The sequence below is a fragment of the Linepithema humile genome, chromosome 4, assembly GCF_040581485.1.
Source record: "Linepithema humile isolate Giens D197 chromosome 4, Lhum_UNIL_v1.0, whole genome shotgun sequence".
NCBI classification, from domain to species: Eukaryota; Metazoa; Arthropoda; class Insecta; order Hymenoptera; family Formicidae; genus Linepithema; species Linepithema humile.
The window spans coordinates 9323840-9349662 of NC_090131.1; the positions used below are offsets into that span (position 1 = coordinate 9323840).

A 25823-nucleotide genomic window follows, 5' to 3' on the forward strand; every position below is an offset into this window, starting at 1 on the left:
TTGTTATTTTTTTTATTTATTTTTTTTTAGCTACTTGGCGACGTTGTAAACGCAATTTTGAACGCTTTATAGTCTGCCGCAAACGAATATTTTCACGTTTTAAACTTTTAATTATCTTTTCTGGATTATATTCTTTTTCACAATTTTGTCATTAACAGATCACACTTATCAATGTTTTCATATCTTACAGGTTCTAAATGCATCCATTCTGTAATATCTTTCTCTTCTAATGATTTGTCAAAATTTAATTTTGCTGGAAGATAAGTTTGTTTGAATCGATCTAATAATTGCTTATTTATTTTATCATTATGATCGATATTAAATGATGTTTCTGCAATTGCGTTATTATATGTATTTTCTACTTCTTCCATTTCTTTTATTTGGTTTTGTTCTTTTTTTGCTTTTTGCATCTCTCCTATTTCCATAGCTGCCTCAGATTTTTCTTCTAAATTTATCAAATCATTAAATCGAATTGGTACAGCATCGCGTTTTAATGTTTTCTTGCCTTCTCTCTTAAATGAGTTAGCATTAAATGATCTACACACAGACCAGCACGACGAAATGAATTGACAGTCCATTTTTCTAATTTAATATTCCCTAAAATAAAGTAATGAAAAACGATTGACAAATAGTAAATATTTTGAAAGTACTTTCAAAACATAATTATTTTATTTTTAAATAATAAATGAGATAATAATTGAGGACGCGGATCAAAGAACTCGCTCTGCGCTCAAACCGTGTAAAAGTATTGTCTAAACGTCTCAGAGCATGAAAATTTTGAAAGTCGCAAAATTAATTTTTTTTTAATATAAACTTGTAGAGAACGACGAGACGGAACTTTTTTCTTTTTGCAGTTTTTTTGTTCGATGCTTATTTTTAATACTAAAAATAAAAAACTGAAAAATTTTTATCCCTAAATTCAATAAGATTTTAAGATATAAATCGTCGTAATTTGGCCAAATTTTATTGAAATTGTTTGAAATTTGGTATACGCATGCAGTATAGTTTAGCGATGCCTACAAAACAAGCTAAAGAAGCTGAAAATCGCCTATTGTTTAATAATAATTAATTGCAAATTGAGGCCAATCGGTAACCATGTTTTTTTAGTTTCGCCGACAAAAAGTATCGAGGGAACTTGAAATTTGGAACAACTTCCAGTGATACATTTGTTCCTCACCACTAAAGGAAGATTTCTGGAAATTTTCAAATCGATTCATTGAAAATTTGCGGAAATATGCATTTTATAAGAAAACATGCGACGCCAGCAATGATAGCTTCGTGAGCGCTGAGCACCATTAGGCAGCGTACTCGTCGTTCGGTTTTCCAGGACTCGATTTTATAATAATTTTTTACAACTTTAACTATTGTTATTTGTTAAATTACTATCGTCCTAAAAACCGCGTCTCTGGAGTGTATGTGAAATATTTCGAAATAATAATAATAAAAGTATTTAATTAAGAAACCCTATAAATAATAGTTCATCATTTCGATATTTCGTGGAAAGTGAGCGATTGTTCAAATGTATAACATTAAAAAATCATTATAAAATCGAGTCCTGGAAATCCGAATGGCGAGTACGCTGCCTGATGGTGCTCAGCGCTCACAAAGCTATCATTGCCGGTGTCGCATGTTTTCTTACAAAATGCATATTTCCGCAAATTTTCAATGAATCAATCTGAAAATTTCCAGAAATCTTCCTTCAGTAGTGAGGAACAAATGTATCACTGGAAGTTGTTCCAAATTTCAAGTTCCCTCGATACTTTTTGTCGGCGAAACTAGAAAAACGTGGTTACCGATTGGCCTCAATTTGCAATTAATTATTATTAAACAATAGGCGATTTTCAGCTTCTTTATTGTTTTGTAGGCATCGCTAGACTATACTGCATGCGTATACCAAATTTCAAACAATTTCAATAAAATTTTACCAAATTACGACGATTTATATCTTAAAATCTTATTGAATTTAGGGATAAAAATTTTTCAGTTTTTTATTTTTATTATTAAAAATAAGCATCGAACAAAAAAACTGCAAATAGAAAAAAGTTCCGTCTCGTCGATCTCTACAAGCCTATATTTAAACAAATTAATGTTGCGACTTTCAAAATTTTCATGCTCTGAGACGTTTGGACAATACTTTTACAGGATTTCAAGCGCTGGGCGAATTCTTTGATCCGGGCCGTCAATTCTATCTATCTGTTACGCTCGGTCGACCCGCTGAACTTATTTTTAGCCGAGCGCGCGTTACACAGGTATAGCGTTTTGTGTGTGCGTGAGATGTGCTTGGGCTCGAAATCCCGCTGATCTTATCCGCACGCGCTTATATTGTACTTTATTTAACTATTCTTTAATGTTTTTTTTATAAACTTCTTATATCAAAAAGTTTAATTTTTTGTGAAATCTTTACATATTCAGCAAGCACTAAAATACATATTGATGCGCGAAAGATGCCGAGATCATCTCTCTATTGCGCAATATATAATTACCAGGAAAATATCAGAATAACAAAAGTCTTAATTTATTTTATCCATAAATTCGTAATACGTTCTTTAGCCTATTAAAAATCAAATATCAAATAACTTTGTTCCACAAGATAACAAAACTCGAATTAAAAGTATCATTTTTAAATCATTTTGTAAACAAATTTAAGATTGCTACTTTTACTTATACATTCGACAGCAAAATTAAAGTATCACTCATTCTGCTCTCTAAAAATAGGCAAATTTCGAAAGAGTGTAACTTTGTCAAAAATGATCATAATGAAATATTCCATATTCAAATTTTAAATTTGAAATCTTTACTTTTCAGATTGGTACTTTATTAAACAAGTTACTGATTTTTTACGAAACTATACGGATACAAATAAAGAATGCAAAATGCGTTAAATTTTAAAATTTTTGTATGAACTTTGCAAAGTTCCATGACATGAATTAAAAATCGCACACAAATGCGGTTTATAGCTTTTGAAAGTGTTAATATTGAAGCAAAAATAATTTTTTTTACTTTAACATTGAATAATTTGTTGAAAAAATTGCACAACGTTCAAACAAATAAATTAAAGGTAAAGATTTACGCTTTCAAATAATGTAAACCGTATTTGTATGCAATTTATAAATCACGCATTGGAACTTCTCAAAGTAAAAAATTTTAAAATTTGACGCATCTCTTTATATTTGATGTAGCTTTGTAAAAAATCAGTAAGTCATTTACTAAAATACCGATCTCAAAAATAAAGCTTTCAAGTTGTAAAATGCTTCTCAGAACATTTTATTATGCCTACTTTTGACGAAGTTATAAATTCTCTTGAAATTTGGAGGGCAGAACGGGTGATGCTTTAATTTTGCTGTTAAATGTGTATACATCAACACATTATCATTGGATATATTTATATCATTTAAAGAAACATTTCTTATTTTTATAAACACGATTTCAAAAATATGCAAAAGTATGCTTTTAAAAAATAACTTATAAACAAAACTTATCACTGTTGCGTATCCATAATTTTTGTCTTGCATCTTGCTTTGATGGAAATCTAAATAAATGTGAACCTGTAGTATATCGTCCGTTACGACAGTTTTTATAAGCACATTTATCATAAATTGTTTCCATTGTCCACTGATTATTTATTATACTTTATTTAATAAATGTTAAATATGTTTCATAAACTTTTTAAATATAAAACTAAAAAACTATATAAATTAAAGGATAAAGTTCCGATTAGCGGAACCCTCCGATTTTTTTTAAACTACACTATTTTTTGTATTTTTGCACGTTGATTACGAATATGATAATGAAAATCGCCGACAAGGTCATTTTCAAGGTCAAAACATTAAAAAACTGAAAAAATATCACTTTTTTAACATTATTTCAATAAATATTGACGTAACAAACAAATGTTTCAAATAAAAGTTGTAGTTCTTGTAAAAATACATTATTTATGTTCTATGCATTTTTTGTGTAAAACTGATAATTTTCGAGAAAATTGACGTTAAAGATTAAAAACTTTGGTAAACAGGTAGGCCTTAGCTTGCATGCGCATGCCGTTCAAGAATGTAGCGGCGTGTGTGCGTATACAATTTATGTATATTTATTAAATCTTTGCCTTGCTAAAAATCTAATGAGTCTACAATATACTAAAAATACTAGATACTGAAAAGATTAGCAAGACCCCAACGCAAGGTGTGTGCGCGCAGAAAGTTTATATGAATTAAATCTTTGCCTTACTAAAAGTATGAGTCTACAATATACTAAAAATATTAGATACTGAAAAGATTAGCAAGACCCCTACGCAAGGTGAAGAGCATATTGTGTTTGAAAGTTATTTTAAACTTCTATAATAGTGACTAGCCATGTAATAGGCGGGGGGAGGGGCAGAGCCCCTTCCCCTGCACCCCCCTCCCCGCCTGTGCCTTCCACCCCCTCGGGGGGGCTTCGACCCCCCTAACCCTTCTTTTTTCGTCCCCCCGAACCCCCCCTACCTGTTTACTAAAGTTTTTAATCTTTAACGTCAATTTTCTCGAAATTTATCAGTTTTACACAAAAAATGCATAGGACATAAATGATGTATTTTTACAAAAACTACAACTTTTATTTGAAACATTTTTTTGTTACATCAATATTTCTCGAAATAATCTCAAAAAAGTGATATTTTTTCACTTTCTCTGACCTTGTTTTGACCTTGAAAATGACCTAGTCAGCAATTTTCATTATCATATTCGTAATCAGCGCGCCAAACTACATAAAAGAGCGGAGTTTCAAAAAAATCAGAGGGTTCCGCTAATCGGAACTCCACCCAAATTAAATAACAATTAAACAGAAATAAAAGAAAACATAAAAACAATATTTTATAAAACGATAATATTGCAAAATGAGAAATGTGAAACGAAGCTGCACGGTAACACACAGACTTTCCGTTGCACATGACTATGAGCGTAGCGTATTTATCTCAATTTTTACCGAGATGCTCGCTGTTTACTTGTTTTGCTAGGACAGTGCTCGGAATTTGTTGAACATTTCAGCCGATTTCCGCGGTATATCCCTTTTTTTGTCTCCATACCGCGCTTGCTGCAGCCGTTAGGGTCAACGCCGCCGAGCGTTAGGAGCGGCACTATTTAATTATGAGTGGATTCTTCTCCCTATTTATTAAAATTTTAAAAAATTTATTAAAATTTATTAAAAATAAATTTATTATTAAATTTATTAAGTGAAAATATTTCAATAGATTTCTATGTCATCCATGAGGTACTAATGCTGACGCGTTTTTTTAAAAGTGGTTTTTCCAGTAGGTCCGCTCCACTGAAGATAAAAATGCGTCAGCATTAGTACCTCATGGATGATGTGGAAATCTATTGAAATATTTTCACTTAATAAATTTAATAATAAATTTATTTTTAATAAATTTTAATAAATTTTTAAAAATTTTAATAAATAGGAAGAAGAATCCACTCATAATTAAATAGTGCCGCTCCTAACGCTCGGCGGCGTTGATCCTAGCGGCTGCAGCGAGCGCAGTGTGAAGAAGAAAGAAGGCGTATACCGCGGAAATCGGCAGAAATGTTCAACAAATTCCGAGAACTGTGCTAGGAGATTGTTTTATAAAACTATAATCTCTCTCAGGACTGTCGATGATATATATATACTGTGAGTCACAAAATTATTTGCTCAGTCGAGAATGCAACAAAGATGAATGAAATAATGAGACAACAAAGGACTTTTTGAAATTTTTTAATTTGGAAATACATAATTTACAGTTCAATATAACAGAATTGTAAAAAAATTTGGAACATTGTGGTTTATAATTACAGGAAAACAAGTTATAACAATTCTTTACACGTTTCCACGTCACAAAATTGTTCGCTTATATTGTAGAAATTATTATTTTAATAAAATTTATACTTAGTGGGATATCCTTTTTGTTTTATAGCTTCGGCAAGTCTTTTCAGCATCGATCCTATTATTTTTTTCAAATAATCGCTGTCTATTTTTTGTTATTCTTTTTGTAATCTATTTTGCAACTCAGTTTTGCTTGTAATAGAATGTTTGCGAATTTTTTCCGTAGTACTCTTCGAACTGTTTCGTGGGAAACTTCTTTTTCAGAGAAATTTTGAAGAAGTGAGTTTATTCGGGGAGCACTTATCTTCGGATTTTCTTTAACTTTCCTAACTACAAACGCTCTTCTGAGGAATTTAATAATTTCTTTCTACCACGGCCTGTTTTATTTTCTATTCGTCCTTCTTCTTCGTATCGTTTAATAACGTATCGCGCCGTCAAATAACTTTTACAAACAATACTTCCAATTTCTCTTAAAGATTTACTATTTTTTCAATAAAAAATAATTTCCTAACTTCAAGATTTGTTTCTTTGCTTTTTCTGCCCATGATAATGAATTATTGAAACGAGAAGTTAAAAATTGAAATTGATGCTTACTGAATGCTTTTCTATGTTATACTGACTATCTTAAGCAACAATCAGAAATAAATACCTATCGAAGTTAGTAGACTGCATTTGTTTTAGTCGATTTATAGCGTGAGCGAATAATTTTGTGACGTGAAATCGTGTAAAGAATTGTTATGACCTGCTTTTCTGTAATTATAAACCACAATGTTTCAAATTTTTTTTACGATTCTGTTATATTGAACTGTAAATTATGAATTTCCAAATTAAAAAATTTCAAAAAGTCCTTTGTTGTCTCATTATTTCATTCATTTTTGTTGCATATTTTTATTTATCAATCTTTTATAAATAACATTTTAAAAATAATTTTTGACAATATCTGATTTATAAAAGATTGGTAAATACACAATTTTTAAAAAGAGCAATTTTTAGGGTAGTCATATTTTAAAAAATAAACAAGTATTTGATCCGATCAATATAGTTTCAAGTTTTATGACACGGTTTTTTTCAATTGATATACAATATTTGTTTTAGAAAAAATTAAAGTCTTCCAGAACAAGCACACAAAATTTTGTGTATGTGTAGTGTTAAGAATATAGAATTAGATTTTAAAACTTAATTGTTAAATGAAACTTTGTGCGGTGCACACTTGCTTGCGGCGGTTCATGACTATAGTCCTCTCAAATTATAAATAAAAAGATTATTTTTATTGTCTAGCTTGCATTCGTGTTTAATATGTATTTTTACATCTATATAGTTTACGTGTAAACGCCCAACCCTGGCTTTTAATATTCAAAATAAGTTATTGGTCATTACTGTATGAAATATCTATAAGAGTTTATCATCTTTTTAAATATTGACAAAAATGCAATACTTTATTTACACACGCGCACGCACACACACACACACACACACAATTATAGAAGTAATTTATTAAAATAATTTAAATGTACATTTTCAAATTGCACAGGTTATTGAAAATAACTCATCTTTTGCTAAATAAACTGTAAATGCAAAAATAAATGCTACAATACATGTATTTACAATACGTGTGTATTTATATTTCAAATCTGATTGATATACATAATCATGTTTTACAAGTATGCATTACCGACATTTTGTAGATATAGCACATATCGGAACCAAAAAGTCGTGGACATAGCACGGAAGAGACCCAAAAGATCGTGGACATTACCTACGGGATTCGTGGACATTGGCTACGTAGTTCAATGTGCACGTTTTGTGCACATAGAGGCGCTAGCCCACAGAAACACGAAAAATGCGGGCATGTCCACTCTCAGTCTTCTCTCTGCGCCTACCTTCTTGCCGGGAACTCTCTCTGAGTTCAGTTTTTCATACAGGTTGTACTCAGTCACCACGACTTATATTAAAACTCATATATTTTGTTATACTGAGTGTATTCCTTACTTCCACGCCCACGCGACACTGTGTTCTAACGTCATACACAACAATAATAAAACCATTTTTCTCAGTGCAGTATTACGAAAACACAAAAAACTTGTAATCGCTGTCTCTCATGTGTCGGAAACAAAAAAGCTTCTTTTACACATTATAACAGATTAACGGCACTACGATGTTACGATAAAGAAACTTTATTTTTTGTGAATCAATCTTCTTTAGTGTTTATGTATTTTATATATTTCGTACATTAATCTTCTGTTTGCCTTATTTAATACATTTATTTCTTGTATCTGTATTTCAAACATTTATATTTATGTTGTATCTCAAAGACTGAAAACTGTTCTTTATTTATATATTATGAGAGATTATTTTATTTTATCGAGAATGATAACTATTGTTTATTTATTTTGTGTTTGAGAATGATAACTGTTCTTTATTCATTTTATGTCTAACAATAAAATGTTTTATTGATATTAAGTGTAATGTTTTGTTTTTTGATAATTTACTATATTTTTTGCATTAACTTGCAATTTTTTGTTCTAATCTTTCAGAAGAAAAACTTGACCATGAATACACCACCAGGACTACTATTTTCTTGGGAACATATTACCAAATATTGCAAAAAATAATTCTACGTACGTTAGCAGTACTGAAAACTAAAATTTATTTCACATTTAAAAATGCTGAAAATGTTATTTCTTATTTATATACATTAATCAATTACTTTTCAAAATTAAGCAATTAAATCACACTTGTATATTATATTGTAGACACTCAGGGAAGAAGGATGTTTTATTATAAAATAAAATATTGCAATACACCGAATATCGAAAACTGTGAATATTACTTCACAGACTGTTTACTGTATCTATACTTACTATATTAATCGATTATTTCAATATCAATTGTATATTTTTGTTAAATTTTGCTAGAATTGTATCTATTATGCGAAAAATTATAAATATAATTTATTAATTTTTAATACATTTAATTATATTGAATAATTGTAATTGTTCATCATTATCCTAATATTCTTTTTGTTATAATTTTCAATTTTTTTCTGAATTATTGCACTAAAAAAATTTTAAATAAAAATTTTATAATTAAATAAATTATAATTTATAATTATTTAAAACATTGATAATGAAAATAAGTTAACATATGTCAAGCCACGTTCATACAATTTCAATAAAGTCGATTTGAAATATTTATTTTTGTTGTCCGTTTTGCGATATATGTATCTTAGAAATTTATGTTTTCTAATTGTGGCGGCTCACCACCACACCGCTACACTGACGCGGCATAATACGCCGTGGCACCGCTACGCGCCGCAGGCCTTCTACCGAGTTACGAACTTGTGGATACACCGTCAGGTTGCGCAGGCGGTGAAAAGCTTTCTCGCGATCAAGCATCGATCGAAGCGGTATAAAAGAGCTTTTCCGCAGATCTTTACTCACTCACTCGCTTCAAGGCGAGCTCTTAACAAAGGGTCCTTGAACGGAGTCACAGCTCTGCTTCGAAGAGCGCAACCAGCAAGTCTTTTCGACTTTTCACAGTGCCTGGGAAGGCACGGAAGCGAGAGACTCAGTCTCAGCTCTGACCGCACACCTCACGTAGGATGTGCATCTACGGTCAGCTGACGCACCAACATCGCCGTCGCCACCACAGACTCTACAGCGGAAAACAATTCCCTTAGAGTTCTGTGCCCGGTTGACTCGGCCCCCACGGGACACTCACGTTCCAGGGGATATCCGAATGCGAAGGCCTCTCCCGCCTCGGCTCGCAGACTCACTTGTGCCACCGAGAGCCGGACAGTCGCAGCGCATGGCACAACGGAGACATGCTCCACCGCAACGCAAACCTCGCCGCCTAGGGCTTGCTCACAGAGCAACTACCATGCAGAGGACCGGGATGCAACATGCACCCTTGCATGAATCATCCTTCTGGGGACCCGATTCCAATCACGCAGACGCGGCCGGTAATATATTACCGCGCCCATCAACTTTCATTCAAAACTCGCGGCCTTACACTTTGCTGCGAATGCGCCGCTGGCGCACTCAAGCTACAAACACACCTGTACATACAGATAGCTCTCTGACAAAGAAATAAACACATTTCTACACAATTGACTCTATCTCACTTCTCACCAGTACGAACACATCCTTTGGGCGATAGGCCCATACTAATAATAGGTTCAGTAAAAGATTTTTTTCGCTCTTACCTACTATATATAGATATATATAAATAGATAGAAACATAAATAGATTATATATATATATTTATGTTTTAATTATTATTTGTAGCCGACTATGTACTACGTATTAAATTTTTTATTCATTCAGTCATTCATATTTAAGGATATTAAATTTGAAAATGTCAAGCGAATTGAAGAATAAATTGTTTATTTACGTAGTTCAAATTTACGCGCCTCAGTAACGTTGTCAATCTTAAAATGGCAACTTCCGGCTTATTGGCTTCACTCTCCTTTTACCCACTCTAGGCTGCGTTCCGATTTCTCACCCGAGTATACTCGCTGTATTGGAGTAAGAGAGATACAAAAGTGAAATAAAAGAAGAGAGAAAGCACCTGGGTAGGGAATTTGAACGCAGCCCTAAGGCCGGCGTCACATAGAACCCGTAATCCGTAATCCGCACCGGAAGTCCGCAAAAGTTACTAGGGATTGCGTCCGTAACGTTACGTGTGTTTTTTCTCCTTGTGTCCCATGGAGCCGTAAATACACACGTAACGGTATTACTATTTTTTATTTAACAGATTATAATTGTTTATTTGTATTTTATTCATAAGAAAACTACAGAATATATTATAATTTTAACAAAAATTTTAATTAAATCGTCAAATTTAGTTAAATAAATAAAATTAAAAAAAGCATTACTAGTAATAACTAGTAACTTTTAGTAACTTTTACGGAAATTTCATGGAATTACGGCTCCATGGGACACAAGGAGATAAAACACACGTAACATTACGGACGCAATCCCTAGTAACTTTTGCGGACTTTCGGTGCGGATTACGGATTACGGGTTCTATGTGACGCCGGCCTAAGGGTGCCGTCACATACAGCCCGTAATCCGTAATCCGCACCAGAAGTCCGCAAAAGTTACTAGATATTTCGCCCGTAACGTTACGTGTGTTTTTATCTCATTGTGTCCCATGAAGCCGTAATTCCATGAAATTTCCGTAAAAGTTACTACAAGTTGCTAGTTATTACTAGTAATGCTTTTTCTAATTTTATTTATTTAACTAAATTTGACGATTTAATTAAAACTTTTGTTAAAATTATAATATATTCTGTAGTTTTCTTATGAATAAAATACAAATAAATAATTATAATCTGTTAAATAAAAAATAGTACTACCGTTACGACTGTATTTACGGCTCCATAGGACACAAGGAGATAAAAACCTTAGAACATATATACTGGAAGGGGCATAGCCTATCTAAATACACATAACAAAAGTGTCCCCTACATCTATCTATCCTTGTCTGTACGAAATCGGTCAATGCGCTTGCGCGAATGAATAACCGCTTAAGTTGAAAGTAGAAAGATTTAAAATAGGTGGAAGGCATTTGAAAATTTGATTATAACAATTTATTCTTTAAGTTATATTATAATATAATTGCAATATATTATAAATTATATATAATAATATGTAGTAATATGTAATAATAGTCTTGCAAAATAAAATAAAAATAATGATGCACATAACCAAAAACAAATACTGTAATGAACAATAATTATATACAGGATGTACAGGATGAACTAAAATAAGATAACAAACTTTGAGGAGCGAGACCAAACATGAAAAAAAATTTGACATCAACATATGTCCGTCAAACCCACTGTTACTGATATAAAATATATATTATTAATAAAAAATAAAAAAGTAATATTTATTATTATGTAATATTCTCGCTCCTTTAAAGTTTGTTATCTTATTTTAATTATATCTTGTATATACAGGGTGTCAATTAAGTCCCGGGACGGCTGAATATTTTCTCATGTAAGGTATTTTTGAAAAAGGTCAAGGTCATTTCTAAAGTAATTTTCAACGAGGAATTCAACGATGACCTTCAATTTGACCTTGAGCTTGACCTTCAAGGTCATTTCAAGGTTAGGTTAGGTTTTTTAAATAGAAACCCCTATTTTTGATTCCAAAATCTAATAGCTGGTGTCAAGAGCTTTTCAAAACACTATAATGAAGTTATTTTTCATTAAGTACTTTTCGAGTTATGAGGCTTGTAAATTACAGTATTTTGACATAAAATACAAAATATCTTGTAAAACATTCAATTTTTGAGAATTTTACCTTAATACTTTTATGCATAAAATAATAAGACGAATCAATTGGTATAAAGAAAACACATAGTTGCTTTCAAGAAAAAGTATGTAGTTTGCAACATGCACCTGCTACAATCAGCTGACACTCACGATACACAAATACGTATATGCATTTCTCTTTCTCTCTCTCTCTCTCTCTCTCTTTCTCTCTCTCTCTCTCTTTCTTTCTCTCTTTCTCTCTCGCAATGAGACAGATCCATATCGAGTAAAAGTTTTTCCACTTTCTTATGGTTCACATTTCAAGATACAACACATTCACATACTCTGTTCACTCATTTCATCGATAAAACGAGGAATTTATTTAATGATTACTACTAATTACTCGGTGCATGAAAATTACTCGATAAAGAAACACGTGTTTTCTGAGTAATTGTGTATCGTGAGTGTTAGCTGATTGTAGCAGACGCCTCACGTAAACACCCGCGTGTAACGGTAAGTTGCGGCGTCCCTGCTTGTTTCTTGTACTCGACTCACAATACGCTAACTATTTTCTTTTATAATTTGAAAATTAAGCTCCGCACAAACTTTTGCCAAAGGAAAAGTTGTCTCAGAATACGCTCAGGAATATGTCCCTTTAAGGACATACGGTTATTTTGAATCACCCTGTATATATATTGTTACGTCCTGATCAGACTACACGATTCTTTTCTTTTCATTAAATACCAGACCTAGTAAACGCGGGACCAACAAAAACTCTTAAGAAATACTATAACGCCAAAGCTGTTTTTCTCATGAGACACCAGGAGCTCGAATCTTCTCACAGAGAAAAATAGCAAGGGGCATGGATATTTCAAAATACCTTGGCCGCTCAGCGTGCCTTCGTCGCCAGAAAAACCGTAAAAGTCAAAACTTCGCGGTAGCTGGAGTCCTTAACCGACTCCAGACGGTTAGAGTAAGAGATAAAAAGAAAAACTGGCACCAGCTAGTCATATTCTTGGATTCGACCTACGGGAACCCTAGCTAATAGATAGGGTTTTACCGAGTAACGATCGGGGAATGACCGCCGTCGCATGCCGAGAAGGCGCGACACCTGATACGGCGCACGTGTTCAGTAGGTCTGGGAAACCGAGATGCATTAGTCGCACTCTCCACGCGACACCAAGGGCACGCGACAGTCGTAAACTGTCAAATTTATTAGATCAGTGACCCAAGGCTTTGCGAACTTATATACCGATTCTTAACCATCCAATCCGAAAGCCGGGAATCGGGGGCAAGCACCTCTATAGACCACCTATCATTCCATCGTATGGTCTAAAGACTACGCCCACCCAGATCTTAAGACACTGAGATGCACCCCACCTATACTAATTAACACCAACCGGTTACGCCACCTCAAAAACCTACCCCCATCATATATGGACCCGAAACGACGCTATTCCTTATTCATTAGGGCCCCTTTCTTTCTATCTCATTTCAAGTAACCTAATTATCTAAACCCAATCCTATTAGCTAAAAATAACGCCATCCTCCCCCACATTAAAAATCTTCTCGCAAGACTAATTCCTATTCGATCCCCGCTCCAAAAACCTAAGATTTTCTAAAGGGATCTACCCCAAAGAAAAGGTATAAAAACCCGTGTTCTGGTGGCTCCGGACACAATTACACACAGTTTTTCAAGCAGTTTTTGCGCAGTTTATTCCGTTTAGCTCAGTTTCTTGAAACAGTTTTTCGAGTAGTTCGGGGGCGCGAATCAAAAAGTTAAAACTAGTTGATACTTTGTCGCGACCAAGTGGTGCATCTCAAGTAGAGGGTCCATCACCCTGACGACACCATCCCGCAGCAGGGTGCCCACACGTTTACAAAAGGGTCCGATGCCTATACAACACCTTCCCTCAACGGGGCGCCTGCTCAGAACCACCGAACATAGTCAACCCAATCCGAAACTACCCTGCAACGAGTAAGTCAGTTCATTCCTTTTTATTTTATTATTTCTTCTGCCCTCCCTCCGGAAAAATAAAACACTCACACACACACACACATACACACACACACACACACACTTGTAAAGAATACACAAATAAAATTATAAAACACATGCGAATAAGAGTTAAGTTTTGTATCCTAATTATAAATTCAATCAAATTAAAATGTTAAGTCTTTAGTAAATTAAACTTTTGTTCTTTTTCATTTAACCACACCCTCCTCGTTCGTCACCCCCTCACACCTTCCCTCTCAAATTGCGCACAAAGGTTCCGTCCCGGGTAAAAGGGATTCAATTCCTTGATTCCAAAAGGGAAACCACGAGCGGTTGACCTGTCGACGGAGTAAAAACGACTCTTTCAGTCGCTGACCCGTCGTAAGTCCTAAACGTGCCGCTCGGCTCGTGCGGTCAGGCCCGTTTACGTTGATCGCCGAGCCCAACGAAAAAATTCTACATCTATCAGGACGTAACAATATCATAATTTAAGTTATTATTACGTATATATATATATATATATATATATATATGTATTTAAAAGATTTTTAAGTTTTTATGTATATGCATACTTCTGGGTTTATCTCTACACCATTCGTAACATGTACTGGTTTTTTACACAAGTCATCAAATTGCATCCACTCATTATTTTTTACGAATGCAGTATAGTGTCCTACAGATGTTATTTTTCTACGTCCTTCAAAATGAATTACTCCCGCTAATTCATATTGTGCTCTATTTAGTATTAAATTATTTTTAAAATTGCATAATTTAGTTTTATGGTTTGTACCATCCGTAGTTTCGATAAATATTATATTTCCATATTCTAAGTTAATATTAATCTCACTGCTACATTTTTTACATTTTTTATTTAATGTGTGAGTATATTCGTCTATTGCATCTTGTAATTTTTCATGTCCAACTGTTTCAATATATCAATATTAATTGGTAAAATGATTCCTTTACGTTCGACAACAGTTTCACATTTTGTGCAAATTTTATTTAGATGATAACTAAAGTCTTCCTTGAATAATTGTTCCAATAACTTGGGAAAGATAAGAAATATTCGAAACTGCATTAATAATTATGACGCCAGGGATATTTTCGCTTACAAAAAGTTCTACTTCACGTAACAATTCCGCTCTTTTTTTGTAAGTTAATTTACTTGAACCGGTTTTTAAAAACAATTTCAAAAATTCAAAGGTTTTTGTGGAACTTGATTCAATCACTTGACGGAACAAATTATGTATACTTGCAGAAGCTAAAATATGAAAGATACTATCAAATCCACATGTATTTTGTACGATATATTTTATATTTTTTTCTGCAATTGAGGGACATAAATTTCCATTTACAAGCATATCAATACCAACTACATTTTTTTTATTCAATTCCGTAATATTCCAATTAGGTCGAACATTGAGATATGTACGTTTTACTTTTTTAGGAGCATTTTTATTTCGCCAATTTTGTTCCAATGACAAATCATGAGATTCATCAAATGAAGAGTCCGGTGTTTTTAGATTAGAAGTATTTTTCATATAATAGATATTTTCTTTATTTTCTATAATGTCATCAAATGTTGTTTCATTTTTATTTAAATCAAAATTCTCTATTTCAAATGAAAAATTTGAAAATTCTTTGTCATTAATATTTGTCTCATTTTCCTTGTTTTTTTTTGTTTTGTAATTTACTTGTCCTTCCTTTAAATTCAAATTTAGTTCTTTTTTGGCTATAGCTAATTTCGTTTTTCCTGAAAATGATTTTAAATGGATGCTTAAACATTTATCAATGTGCATCGGTCGACATTCATTTCTTAATATGCGATGCTTAAGATCATTGAATTCCGATTCTACGGCGGATGAGCTAATATGTATTTTTTCGAGTTTAAATGCATTTGTCATAGTACACGTAAACAATGGAAAGTAATGTAATAAATTTTTTATTTTAGTAGTTAAAGCAGGAGCATAATATGAATTAATTGCTTCACCCTGAGGGGCAGAAGTAACTGCATTTATGCAATCTTTGAATAAAACATTTAGCCAGTTATCAATAGTATGCTTTTCAAAACTTTTAGTATCTTTATTATTAGAAAGTAATGCTTGTGCTGTTGAAATGTCTTTAATAGTTTCATTTTTTATTATATTATTTATATCTGTATTACCCTTAATTATATTCTGTAAATATTTTAAAGCTTGCTCAGCTAAACTTTCTGTAAGAAAGAACTCGTTATTTCTTTCTATGTATGTGTTTCTTTCTCTCATGTATTGTAGACTGCACGCGCTGCGGTTGCTATGCGCGCGTTTGGTTATTGCTAGCGTGTTGTCGGACGATTGGCTAATACAGATGCGTTATCTGGGATTGGCTAATGCAGATGTAACCAAGGAGGACACGTGAGCATCGGCATGCAAGGTTCGAGGCTTTTTGCCTTTGGCCGTGAGACAGTGTACATCTCGATCAGTGTATAACAATAAACTCTGTAATGTATTATTCGGTTCTTTACATCTGTCACCCCTCTATCCCTCGTTAAATCCTATATAATAACGTAGTTGTTATATTCGGTTCCTGACAACAGTTCGTGTTATAAACTAACTGGAAGAACATTAAAGAACATTCTACATTTCTAATTTATTTTCATATAAACCACAATCTTCACTATTACAAAGTATTATAACGGATCTAATGACATTTTCGAATTCTTGAAAATCAGTTATTTTTGTTAAATAGGCCATGATTAACATATAAAATGTTTTTACTCGTGGATGTATACTTTTAAATTCATCCCATCGAGAAATTAAATGTACATAGTGTGAGATATCTAAATGAATAAGGCATGATGGTAAACTATACGGTAAATCATTAAAATAACAAAAACATTGGGTTAAATAATCTTTTAAATTTTTGCATCTTCCAAATGATTTTGCTACAGCGCCCATCAATGCTTTATCAAGTCGCAAACTACTTGTTTAGGATAGGGAAAATTTTGTTTGTGTGTACAACCTATTCTAATTATTTCGTTAAACCAGTACATAATCGCATTAGTATTTTGGATCGTGTTTAACATTTGAAATGCGGGCATTTTTGATGCTGGTTTTTCTACTACTATCTGATATAAGTAAATATGCGAAGATAATTCATTATTTGGTAATTTTAATTTTTTTACTAACGATCCTGTAGCATCGACACAAATAAAATTTGAATATTTAAGATATATTGCCATTTGTTCTTGTGTCCAGTAGTGGACAAAAAATGGATCTAACCCAACTGAATGAATGTGTCCTGCATGAATATTATATTTTATTTGTTTTATACTTTCTATTGGATCGCTAACAGATATTCCTAAATCTACATTGCGTCTTTGTTCCTTTGCTTTACGTAAAACATCAACATTTGGTAAATGAGCTGGCTCATTATCATCAAAACTCATAAGTTTATCGGCTTCCTTTCTACGCCACATACATGGCAAAATATTTGCGTCGACCATTTCTTTGGAAACTTTAATTCTTCTTTCACCTTTTAATTGTCGTTTTTTTATGTATAATTGAATCATCGAAATTTTCAATTACACATTCCATCATTACATCAGTTTGCATTAAAGGTTTGTTAATAACACAACCTTTAAAAATACAATCATATTCTGGACATCGATCAGACACAGTTAAAAAAATACCAGTTCCAGATATCTTGCAATGTTTAAAAGTTAAAGAACATGGTAATTTCGTTACAGCATATTTCTGCATATAACTCATCAGTCCATACCTTGCGTAATAAAACATTGTATCTTCTTTCCTTTAAAACATTATCTGCATAAAATACTTCTTCGGGAGCTATCTTTAACCAAACTTTATAAGATAATTTTAAATTAAAAATGATAAGATCAGTGTTAGTTTCGTTTAAAGTAATATCTTGATCTGATTCGATAATTGATGAACCAATCTCAAAATTGAAAAACTTTAAAATTTTGTCCCAAATGCCATATCTATTTTTTTGTAAAATTACATAAATATACTTTGGCTTTAAGTGCTTAGAATTATCGGGATTTTGTTTAATAATATCGCTAATTTTTGCATAAATTCCAGAACTGGGAACAACGGGTTTCCCGCAAGAACTTATTATATCTGAAAATCTAGAGATGAAATAATATCCAAGATATTTTCTACGTGCGCAGCCATATCAAACAATTTTTCAAAAAATCGAAAAAAAAATAAAGATAATATCGCATACAAAATGCTACAAATATTATTTTTTTCCAAGTATAACTTTCAAATGATCTCAAGATTGATCATTTAAAATACTTTATAAAAGAAAATACTGATCACGTGATATATCGCGGAAAGCTAACGACTAACGACAATAGTAAGATCCGTCCGCTAAGCGCAGAGAGAAGAGAATAAATGCTCAACACTGACTACTGACTATGGCTAGACAGCTAGACGCGCTGGCGCAGTGAGAAAGAATGGTGGGGATTTCCTTAGCCAGCGTTAAGCGTTGCGTATTTGTTTTCTCTGCGACGTTATTATACAAAAAATACAAAATAATTCTCCACCTTTAAGAATAAAGTACTTTTTATATGCTTGCTTCAGCGAAAATGAGAGTTGTTCCGGATTGTTCTGTGTCTATTTCTCATTGTTCTAGGTTTTAGTGTCGCTGATGTAACATTATCGGTCGAAAAAGACAAAATAATTCTCTACCTTCAAGAGTAAAGTGCTCTTTAAACGTTTGTTCTGACAAAACTGAGAGTTGTTCCGGATTGTTCTGTGTCTATTTCTCATTGTTCTAGGTTTTAGTGTCGCTGATGTAACATTATCGGTCGAAAAAGACAAAATAATTCTCTACCTTCAAGAGTAAAGTGCCTTTTATATGTTTGTTCTGGTGAAACTGAGAGTTGTTCTGGGTTATTCTATTCGTTTTTAGCTTAAATATGTAATTTGGTGTCAAAACATAATATAATAATAGCGATAAATGTAAAAATACTATTTTGACGCTTAATGCTATTTTTTGCTATATCTTTTTAAATTCTTTTTTAGGGAGATTAATATTATAGAAACAATGTTTAGAACAATTAGAACAATCCAGAACAGCAAAAAAATTTGAATTTTTTAAAAAATGGGTGGCCACAAAAATAAATCGTTTTTTTTGCTTTTCCCGTCATGTTTTTCGATTTTTTTGCTCATAACTTTGGAACAATATAGAACAAACGTAGAACAATCTGGAACAACTAAAAAAAATATTCAAAATCGAAAAATGGGGGGCTAACTTCATATAGGCACCACCATATCTCTTCACCGACCGTGACCCCTAGAGAATTTAACGATGCGATATGTTGCTGCGCATCATCAGCCAGCTTCGTTAAACCGCTTGTACTTTCCTTATCTAGTACAGGCGAATTAATAATGAACGCAAGATGTTGCGATATCAAAATTCGTTTGACCTCGTACGACCGTTCCAATAATTTCCACGCGCTCGAGTAACTAATTCCTTCCACCGCAAGAATCTTTATTTTACTTGCGGCCTCGCCCTTCAGTGCTGATTGCAAATAATGCAGTTTGTCCATATCAGACAAATCCGACTGCGAGCCTACCATATTATTAAAAGCATTCTTAAAAGAAAGCCAATTTTCGTATTTGTCGAATGTTGGCAACGATGCCTGCGGCAACTTCATCCGACGGCGCGTATTACCTGTTCCGTTGTATCTTTATTATTTATGGGATTTGTTTTATTAATTTCATCAATAATTTTTTTATATAGATATTTTTTTGTATAGATGGGGATAAATATATAAATCGTTTTATACTTTTAGTTTTTATGTTTATTATATCTATAATTATTATAATTTTAAGTCCTAATATTTTTAGAATTTTATTTGGGTAGGATGGTTTAGGATTGGTATCTTATTCTTTAGTTATTTATTATCAGAATTATATGTCTTATAATTCGAGTATAGTAACTGTATTGTGTAATCGGATTGGAGATGTGGGGTTATTAATATCTATTGGTCTAATAGTTATATATGGAAGATGAAATATATTTATATTAGATAATAATATTGTAATAATATTTTTAATTTTGGCTGCTATAACTAAAAGGGCTCAAATTCCTTTTTCTTCTTGATTACCTATAGCTATAGCAGCCCCTACTCCTGTGTCTGCTTTAGTTCATTCTTCTACATTAGTTACTACTGGGGTCTATTTAATAATTATCATGGCGAACCTCTTTACTCGAAGCGATGCTACTCGTGCCTGAGGTACCGGCCACGTTAACGATTCTTTCTATCCGACCAGCAAGATCATAAAAGTGCTCTTGTATATTAAACAATTCCGCCATATGCCCATCGTCAGGGTCTGATACCATAAGCTCATCGTTATTTTCTTCAAATTTATGGTATAATTTTGTTACGCGAGCGATTCGTAATTTTAATGTCGCATTATCGAGCTTACCTCGGTCGAGAGCATTAGATAGAGTAGTGATTTGAGTTTTTAATGAACTTCGTTTTTGAGTCAAAAGTTTAATTCTTTCGGCCATTGTTACGCGCTCTGAATTACGTGGAGAATGTAAACCGAATGACTCACTCTGAAATCCCTGTGATGAATGCCGTGCGTTATTTTTGCCTTCGTATGATCTCCTTTGCACGAAGCCGTCTTCCCTTCGGTTGTGTATTTATGTGAGGCTCGTACCTCACAGGAGGCACCAAAATGTTCCGTTCAGCTTGGACAATTTAATGTCCGCACTGTTTTTATTTTTAATGCAAGGCACAAACAATGAATAAAATTGCTGATTCACAATAAGTTTATTTGTGTCACTTATAGTACATGAGTAATCACTTCTCCTCAAGTATATTATTGCGAGGACAACGCCTAGGGGTTAACCTGAGGTTACCCTGAGTCCCCGATTGTATCGAGCTTAAACTCACCCTGAGTCCTCGGCTATACTGACCCGTGAAATCACACTGTTTCCACCGGACTTGTAGCATACTCGTATAATTTTCGTACTTGTATAAGACTGACTGTTCACTTCGAGAGCTACTAGGCGAATATTGAAAAACGGAAAGATGCGTGCCGCCACCAAGAGATCTTAGGACCTCCTCTAATTTGATCCGATTGGTGGTTATCAGTCTAAGATGCCACGATTCGTCGATGTCGCATATGAAAAGTGGTGGCCATCACAAAAAACGCGGCGGATCAAGGCAACGGCGGATCAAAGTCGCGGCTGTCCTAATGCGATAGAACAATTAACGCGGCAGATCAAAGTCGCCACTATGAAAACATCATACTTATATCAAGAATTTACAAGCCGGTATCAGTAACGTGTTTTATGAGAATATACAATATTATTCATTTGTCGGTCTAACCATCTGTCGTGCATGACATTTTATAACGCTTATATAACACTCGAATAGCTGTTTCGATATACACGATTGCTCCACTTAATTAATTAGTACTTGTTTGCGCTTTGCGCCTGCATTGCGCGTCATCGGACTTCCGGAACTTTCCGTAGGCCTTCCAGTGCTTTACGGGATCTGCGCGAGGCGCTTGAGAGACTTTTTCTTCCGGACCGACACTCGCGCTCCGGCGGATTGAGGAGCTGGGCGACGAGGGTCGGGGCCGGGAGGGAAACCTCCTGTTCGCGAGAGGCGAGAAGAGAGCCTATTATTCGCGAGCGTTTTGCGTAGTGCACGCGCGGTACGGACTTTGCACGGGAACTATCCCGCGTGTAGTTAATCTCCTTAGCTAACAATTATTGCGGTCTAACGAGTGAGAATTATAAAGCTTGTATTTATTACACAACGCCGAGATAAATAAAACTGTGTTAACGACCATACGAGAGTTATCTTTATTCGTTTTCTGTACGGCCGAGAGAGTAGCGGAAAGTAAAGTCACAAATGTGATTGCGAGATAGTCTTGTTTATGTAGGTGTTAACAGAATGTCACCATGTTCTCGACTGTCTCACAGTCAGGACATTCTGTTAACACCTACATAAACAAGACTATCTCGCAATCACATTTGTGACTTTACTTCCAAATAATTTTATTAATAACGAATTGAAACTACAATCCATCAAAGCTCTATGAAATATCTATGGAACATCTATGATTGCTTCATATGATATCTATGAATATATTTAATGGATGTCGAATGGAGGTATGTAATGCGGAACTGTGGATGGTCTAGTAGCAGAGAGAAGCCTGAGAGGGGCCATGCTGTCGTTTTTCGTACGACGCTTTCTTTAGGCCGTACAGTAGCGCTAACTGGATCCATTTTTTTAGCCGGCGGAACTACATGGCTAGATCCACTTTTCGCTATGGTAAAACGGCCGATTGGTGCATGTCTGTGCTAGATCCACAATTATGGATTTAGAACGGACATGCACCAATCAGCCGTTTTACCATAGCAGTTTTAATAAAAAAAACGGAAATATTATGGATCTATTAATATGTTTTATTATAGCTGCGCATGATCTTTTTTTATTTTAATATATATTACGGACAACAATATGAGTTATTTTATTGAAATGATTTTATGTATGCGCATGTGCAATAAAATAAATTTTCTCATCATTTCGGTAGAACTAAAATTGAGAATAACATTATCGGCGTAGCCTACAGACTTACGCCGCGTAGGTCCGTGTGTACGCATTTGTTTATAGTGGTAACTCACTACACTGACGTGTGGTCTGTGTACGCGTCATCGGATAGTTTGTAAACAAACGACGCTTGCGATTGTTCCTCGACTGAAATTTCGTCGCAAGGCTGCAATATAAAGTACGAGACGACATAGGCGTATACGGCGTATAAGGTGTCAAATAAATATGAATTAAATATGACAAAGTAATAAATAAAAAATATATATATAATATTATATATATCACTGAAGAAAAATGTCATATACTTTTTTTATTTTTATTTTTATGTAGTAAATACAAAATAACTAATTAATCAATTAATTAATATATATATAATTTCTACAAATAAGTTAGTTTTACGTATGTAATACTATGTATATGTATAGTATAGTGAAAATAGGATTCAACATTATTGTTTTAAACACAAAGTACATTCCAACAGCTTTTTGATTGGCGAATTTTTCTCAATTTTTAGTGTTTTCTTAATCCCTCGCATACGACCAATGCTCACAGACGCGGTCATAACATGCTTTTACCGGTTTTGGGAAATAATGGATACAAGTATAAAAATATACAAATAATATTAGGTTATTACTCTTCCTTAATTAAATTAAAAAAAGTTTTAATATTATATAAAGCCAATAGAGCAAGAGCTGGATCGATTTGCTCAAAAATTCCTTTTTTTATTATAAATTTATACAGACGTTTCGGCCAAGGTACGTGGCCATCTTCAGTGTAATACAAAAAATATATAAAATTTAGTACATGATTAGAGAAGCGTTGGTAATGACAATCAATAAAGTAGTTTTTTGACTAAGGAAACGCATCCTGTTAATGTGAAAAAAGAACAACCAAATTAGGGGTATTCTCACGCTCAAACAAATTATTGAAAAAATTATGTGTATAAATACCTCTGATAATACGTGTAGTACATTATTTGTGGTTAGTAAAAATATATACGTGTGAAGCCACGGACCGTCTAACTTGCAAATTAGAAAAACAAACCAAATTATAAGAAATTATAAAAATTAGTTAAAAGAAAAATTCAAAATACAAGTAAAAGACATGAAAACATAAAAAAAAAAAAATAATAATAAATTAATTTTGAATATCTATACCTTGAACGGTTCGTCACGACTATGTAAAAGAAATTAGAACTGTGACATGTGTCCACGGCTGTGAGTGGGACTCGACTGGTAAAGATGTAGGATGGAAAGGAAAGAGGGGATAGGTTAAAGACGAGAACTACAGGGTGGGGAATTTTTTGAGTATTGGAAGATATGTATCCGGTAATAATTCTGTGTCCTCCTGTTTGTTCAGTCCTGTATTCTGTCTTTTTATGTGTAGCATTTCGGAAGTTAATCTTTTACTATAACAAGGTTCTCTGTTTAATATATCAATTCCGTCCCATTTGAAGTCATGATTAAAATCCATTCTGTGGCACGAAATTACTGAGGGAGAGCCTGATTTTTTATTGATATCCGTTCTGTGTTCTTTTATTCTAGTCCGTAATTGTCTTTTTGTCTGTCCTACGTACGTAGCGTCATAGTCTCGACAAGAAATCTTATAGACAATTTCACACTGGTTCATCCTATCTAGAGAGTCTTTTCCAGTTTTTATGAATTTGTTCAATTTATTGTCGCACGAAAAGGCCAACATACAATCGTTATTTTTTGAAATTTGAACAAATTGTTCCGATAAATTTTTTACATATGGCACAGTAAAAATCTTTCTTTTGTTATTATTATTCGTATTTGCGTTGTTATTGTCTTTTTTGTTAAAATTCTTGTGTATATGAAATTTTATTCTATTTTTAATAGTTAAGAAAATAAAATCTAAAGGGTAACTATTGTTTAATAAAATAATTATTATGTCTTCTAAATTCTTCTGTTGAAATTGTGGATGGGATAACATTAGTACCCTATCAACCATGTCAATAATAACGCCTTTTTTGTGTGTTAAAGGGTGGTGTGAATGGAAATTTAAATATTTTCCCGAGTATGTAGATTTGTGAAAAATGTCAAAAATAATGTTCGAGTTGTCATTAATAATTAAAACGTTGAGAAAATTAATCTGATTTTTATTACTAACTTCCAGTGTGAATTGTAATCTTGGATGTATAGAATTGAAGATGGAAAAAGTTTCATTTATAAGGTCGTTAGGGACTGCAATAAGGATGTCGTCAACATATCTATAATAAAAAGACGGAGTGCATGATAAACGTTCTATGGCTAAACATTCTAAGTCTTGCAGAATAATATCCGTCATGATGGGGGATAATGGAAAGCCCATTGGTGTGCCAAAAACTTGTTTGTACATTTTATTATTGAACTTAAAAAACGTGGAATTCAGAATGAGAGAGATACCCATAACCAGTTCATTGAGTGGTATGGAAGTATGACCCTTTATCTGACTCCACCCTTTTTTTTATGCTATCAGCCGTATTTTCAATCGGTACATTGGTGAACAAAGAAACAACATCTAGTGAAGCAATGCAAGTATCAGGATTGATATGTTTTCCATTAAGTTTTTTGACTAAGCTAAAACTGTTTTTTATATAACTGTTTGGTTTTTTTAAACTATTGTACAGTAATTCATGTATGTATTTAGCTAAATTGTAAATAGGGCTGTTAATAGAAGAAACTATTAGTCTCAGTGGAAAACCAGTTTTGTGGATCTTTGGTAGACCATAAGCTCTCGGTAAAATCCCGTCAGTTTTTAATAAATAAAAATATGTGTGCTTATCGATATAGCCCCTTCCCTTCCATCTTAAAAGTAGAGTCCGCACGTTTTCAGTTAATTTTCTGGTTGGGTCCCTCTCAACTAAGTTTCTGTGTCTGAAAGAATATCTTCCATTTTGTTAATATAATCCTTTTTGTTTAAAGCAACCGTGACATTTCCTTTATCAGCTCTTGTAAAAATAATATCCGGATTATCATTAATGAATTTCTTTGTTATTTTGAGCCACGACCCAATCAGAAAATCGATGTTATTACCAGAGATCACAAAATTATCGATAATCGACGTAGCTTTATTCCTTACAGAACACTGCTATAAAAATATCATTGCACCTCTAATGTGTTTCAACAAGAAAGGTGAAGGCGTGATGACTCGTC

At 33.3% G+C, this 25823-nt stretch overlaps 1 protein-coding gene and 1 long non-coding RNA gene across 2 annotated transcripts; both read left to right on the top strand.

Annotated features, from left to right (window-relative positions):
* The first annotated feature begins 6834 nt into the window (after positions 1 to 6834).
* On the top strand, positions 6835 to 11550 carry LOC136999221 (uncharacterized). The gene is made up of 2 exons (XR_010889598.1): positions 6835 to 7751; positions 8364 to 11550. It is a non-coding gene; the product is annotated as an uncharacterized lncRNA (long non-coding RNA).
* Positions 11551 to 19099: 7549 nt separating this feature from the next.
* Positions 19100 to 22187, top strand: LOC136999220 (NADH-ubiquinone oxidoreductase chain 5-like). Its single transcript, XM_067352707.1, is given in 2 exon segments — positions 19100 to 19858; positions 19861 to 22187. Coding segments are annotated over 2 exon segments (702 nt in total). The 5' UTR covers positions 19100 to 19626; the 3' UTR covers positions 20331 to 22187.
* Positions 22188 to 25823: the final 3636 nt, after the last annotated feature.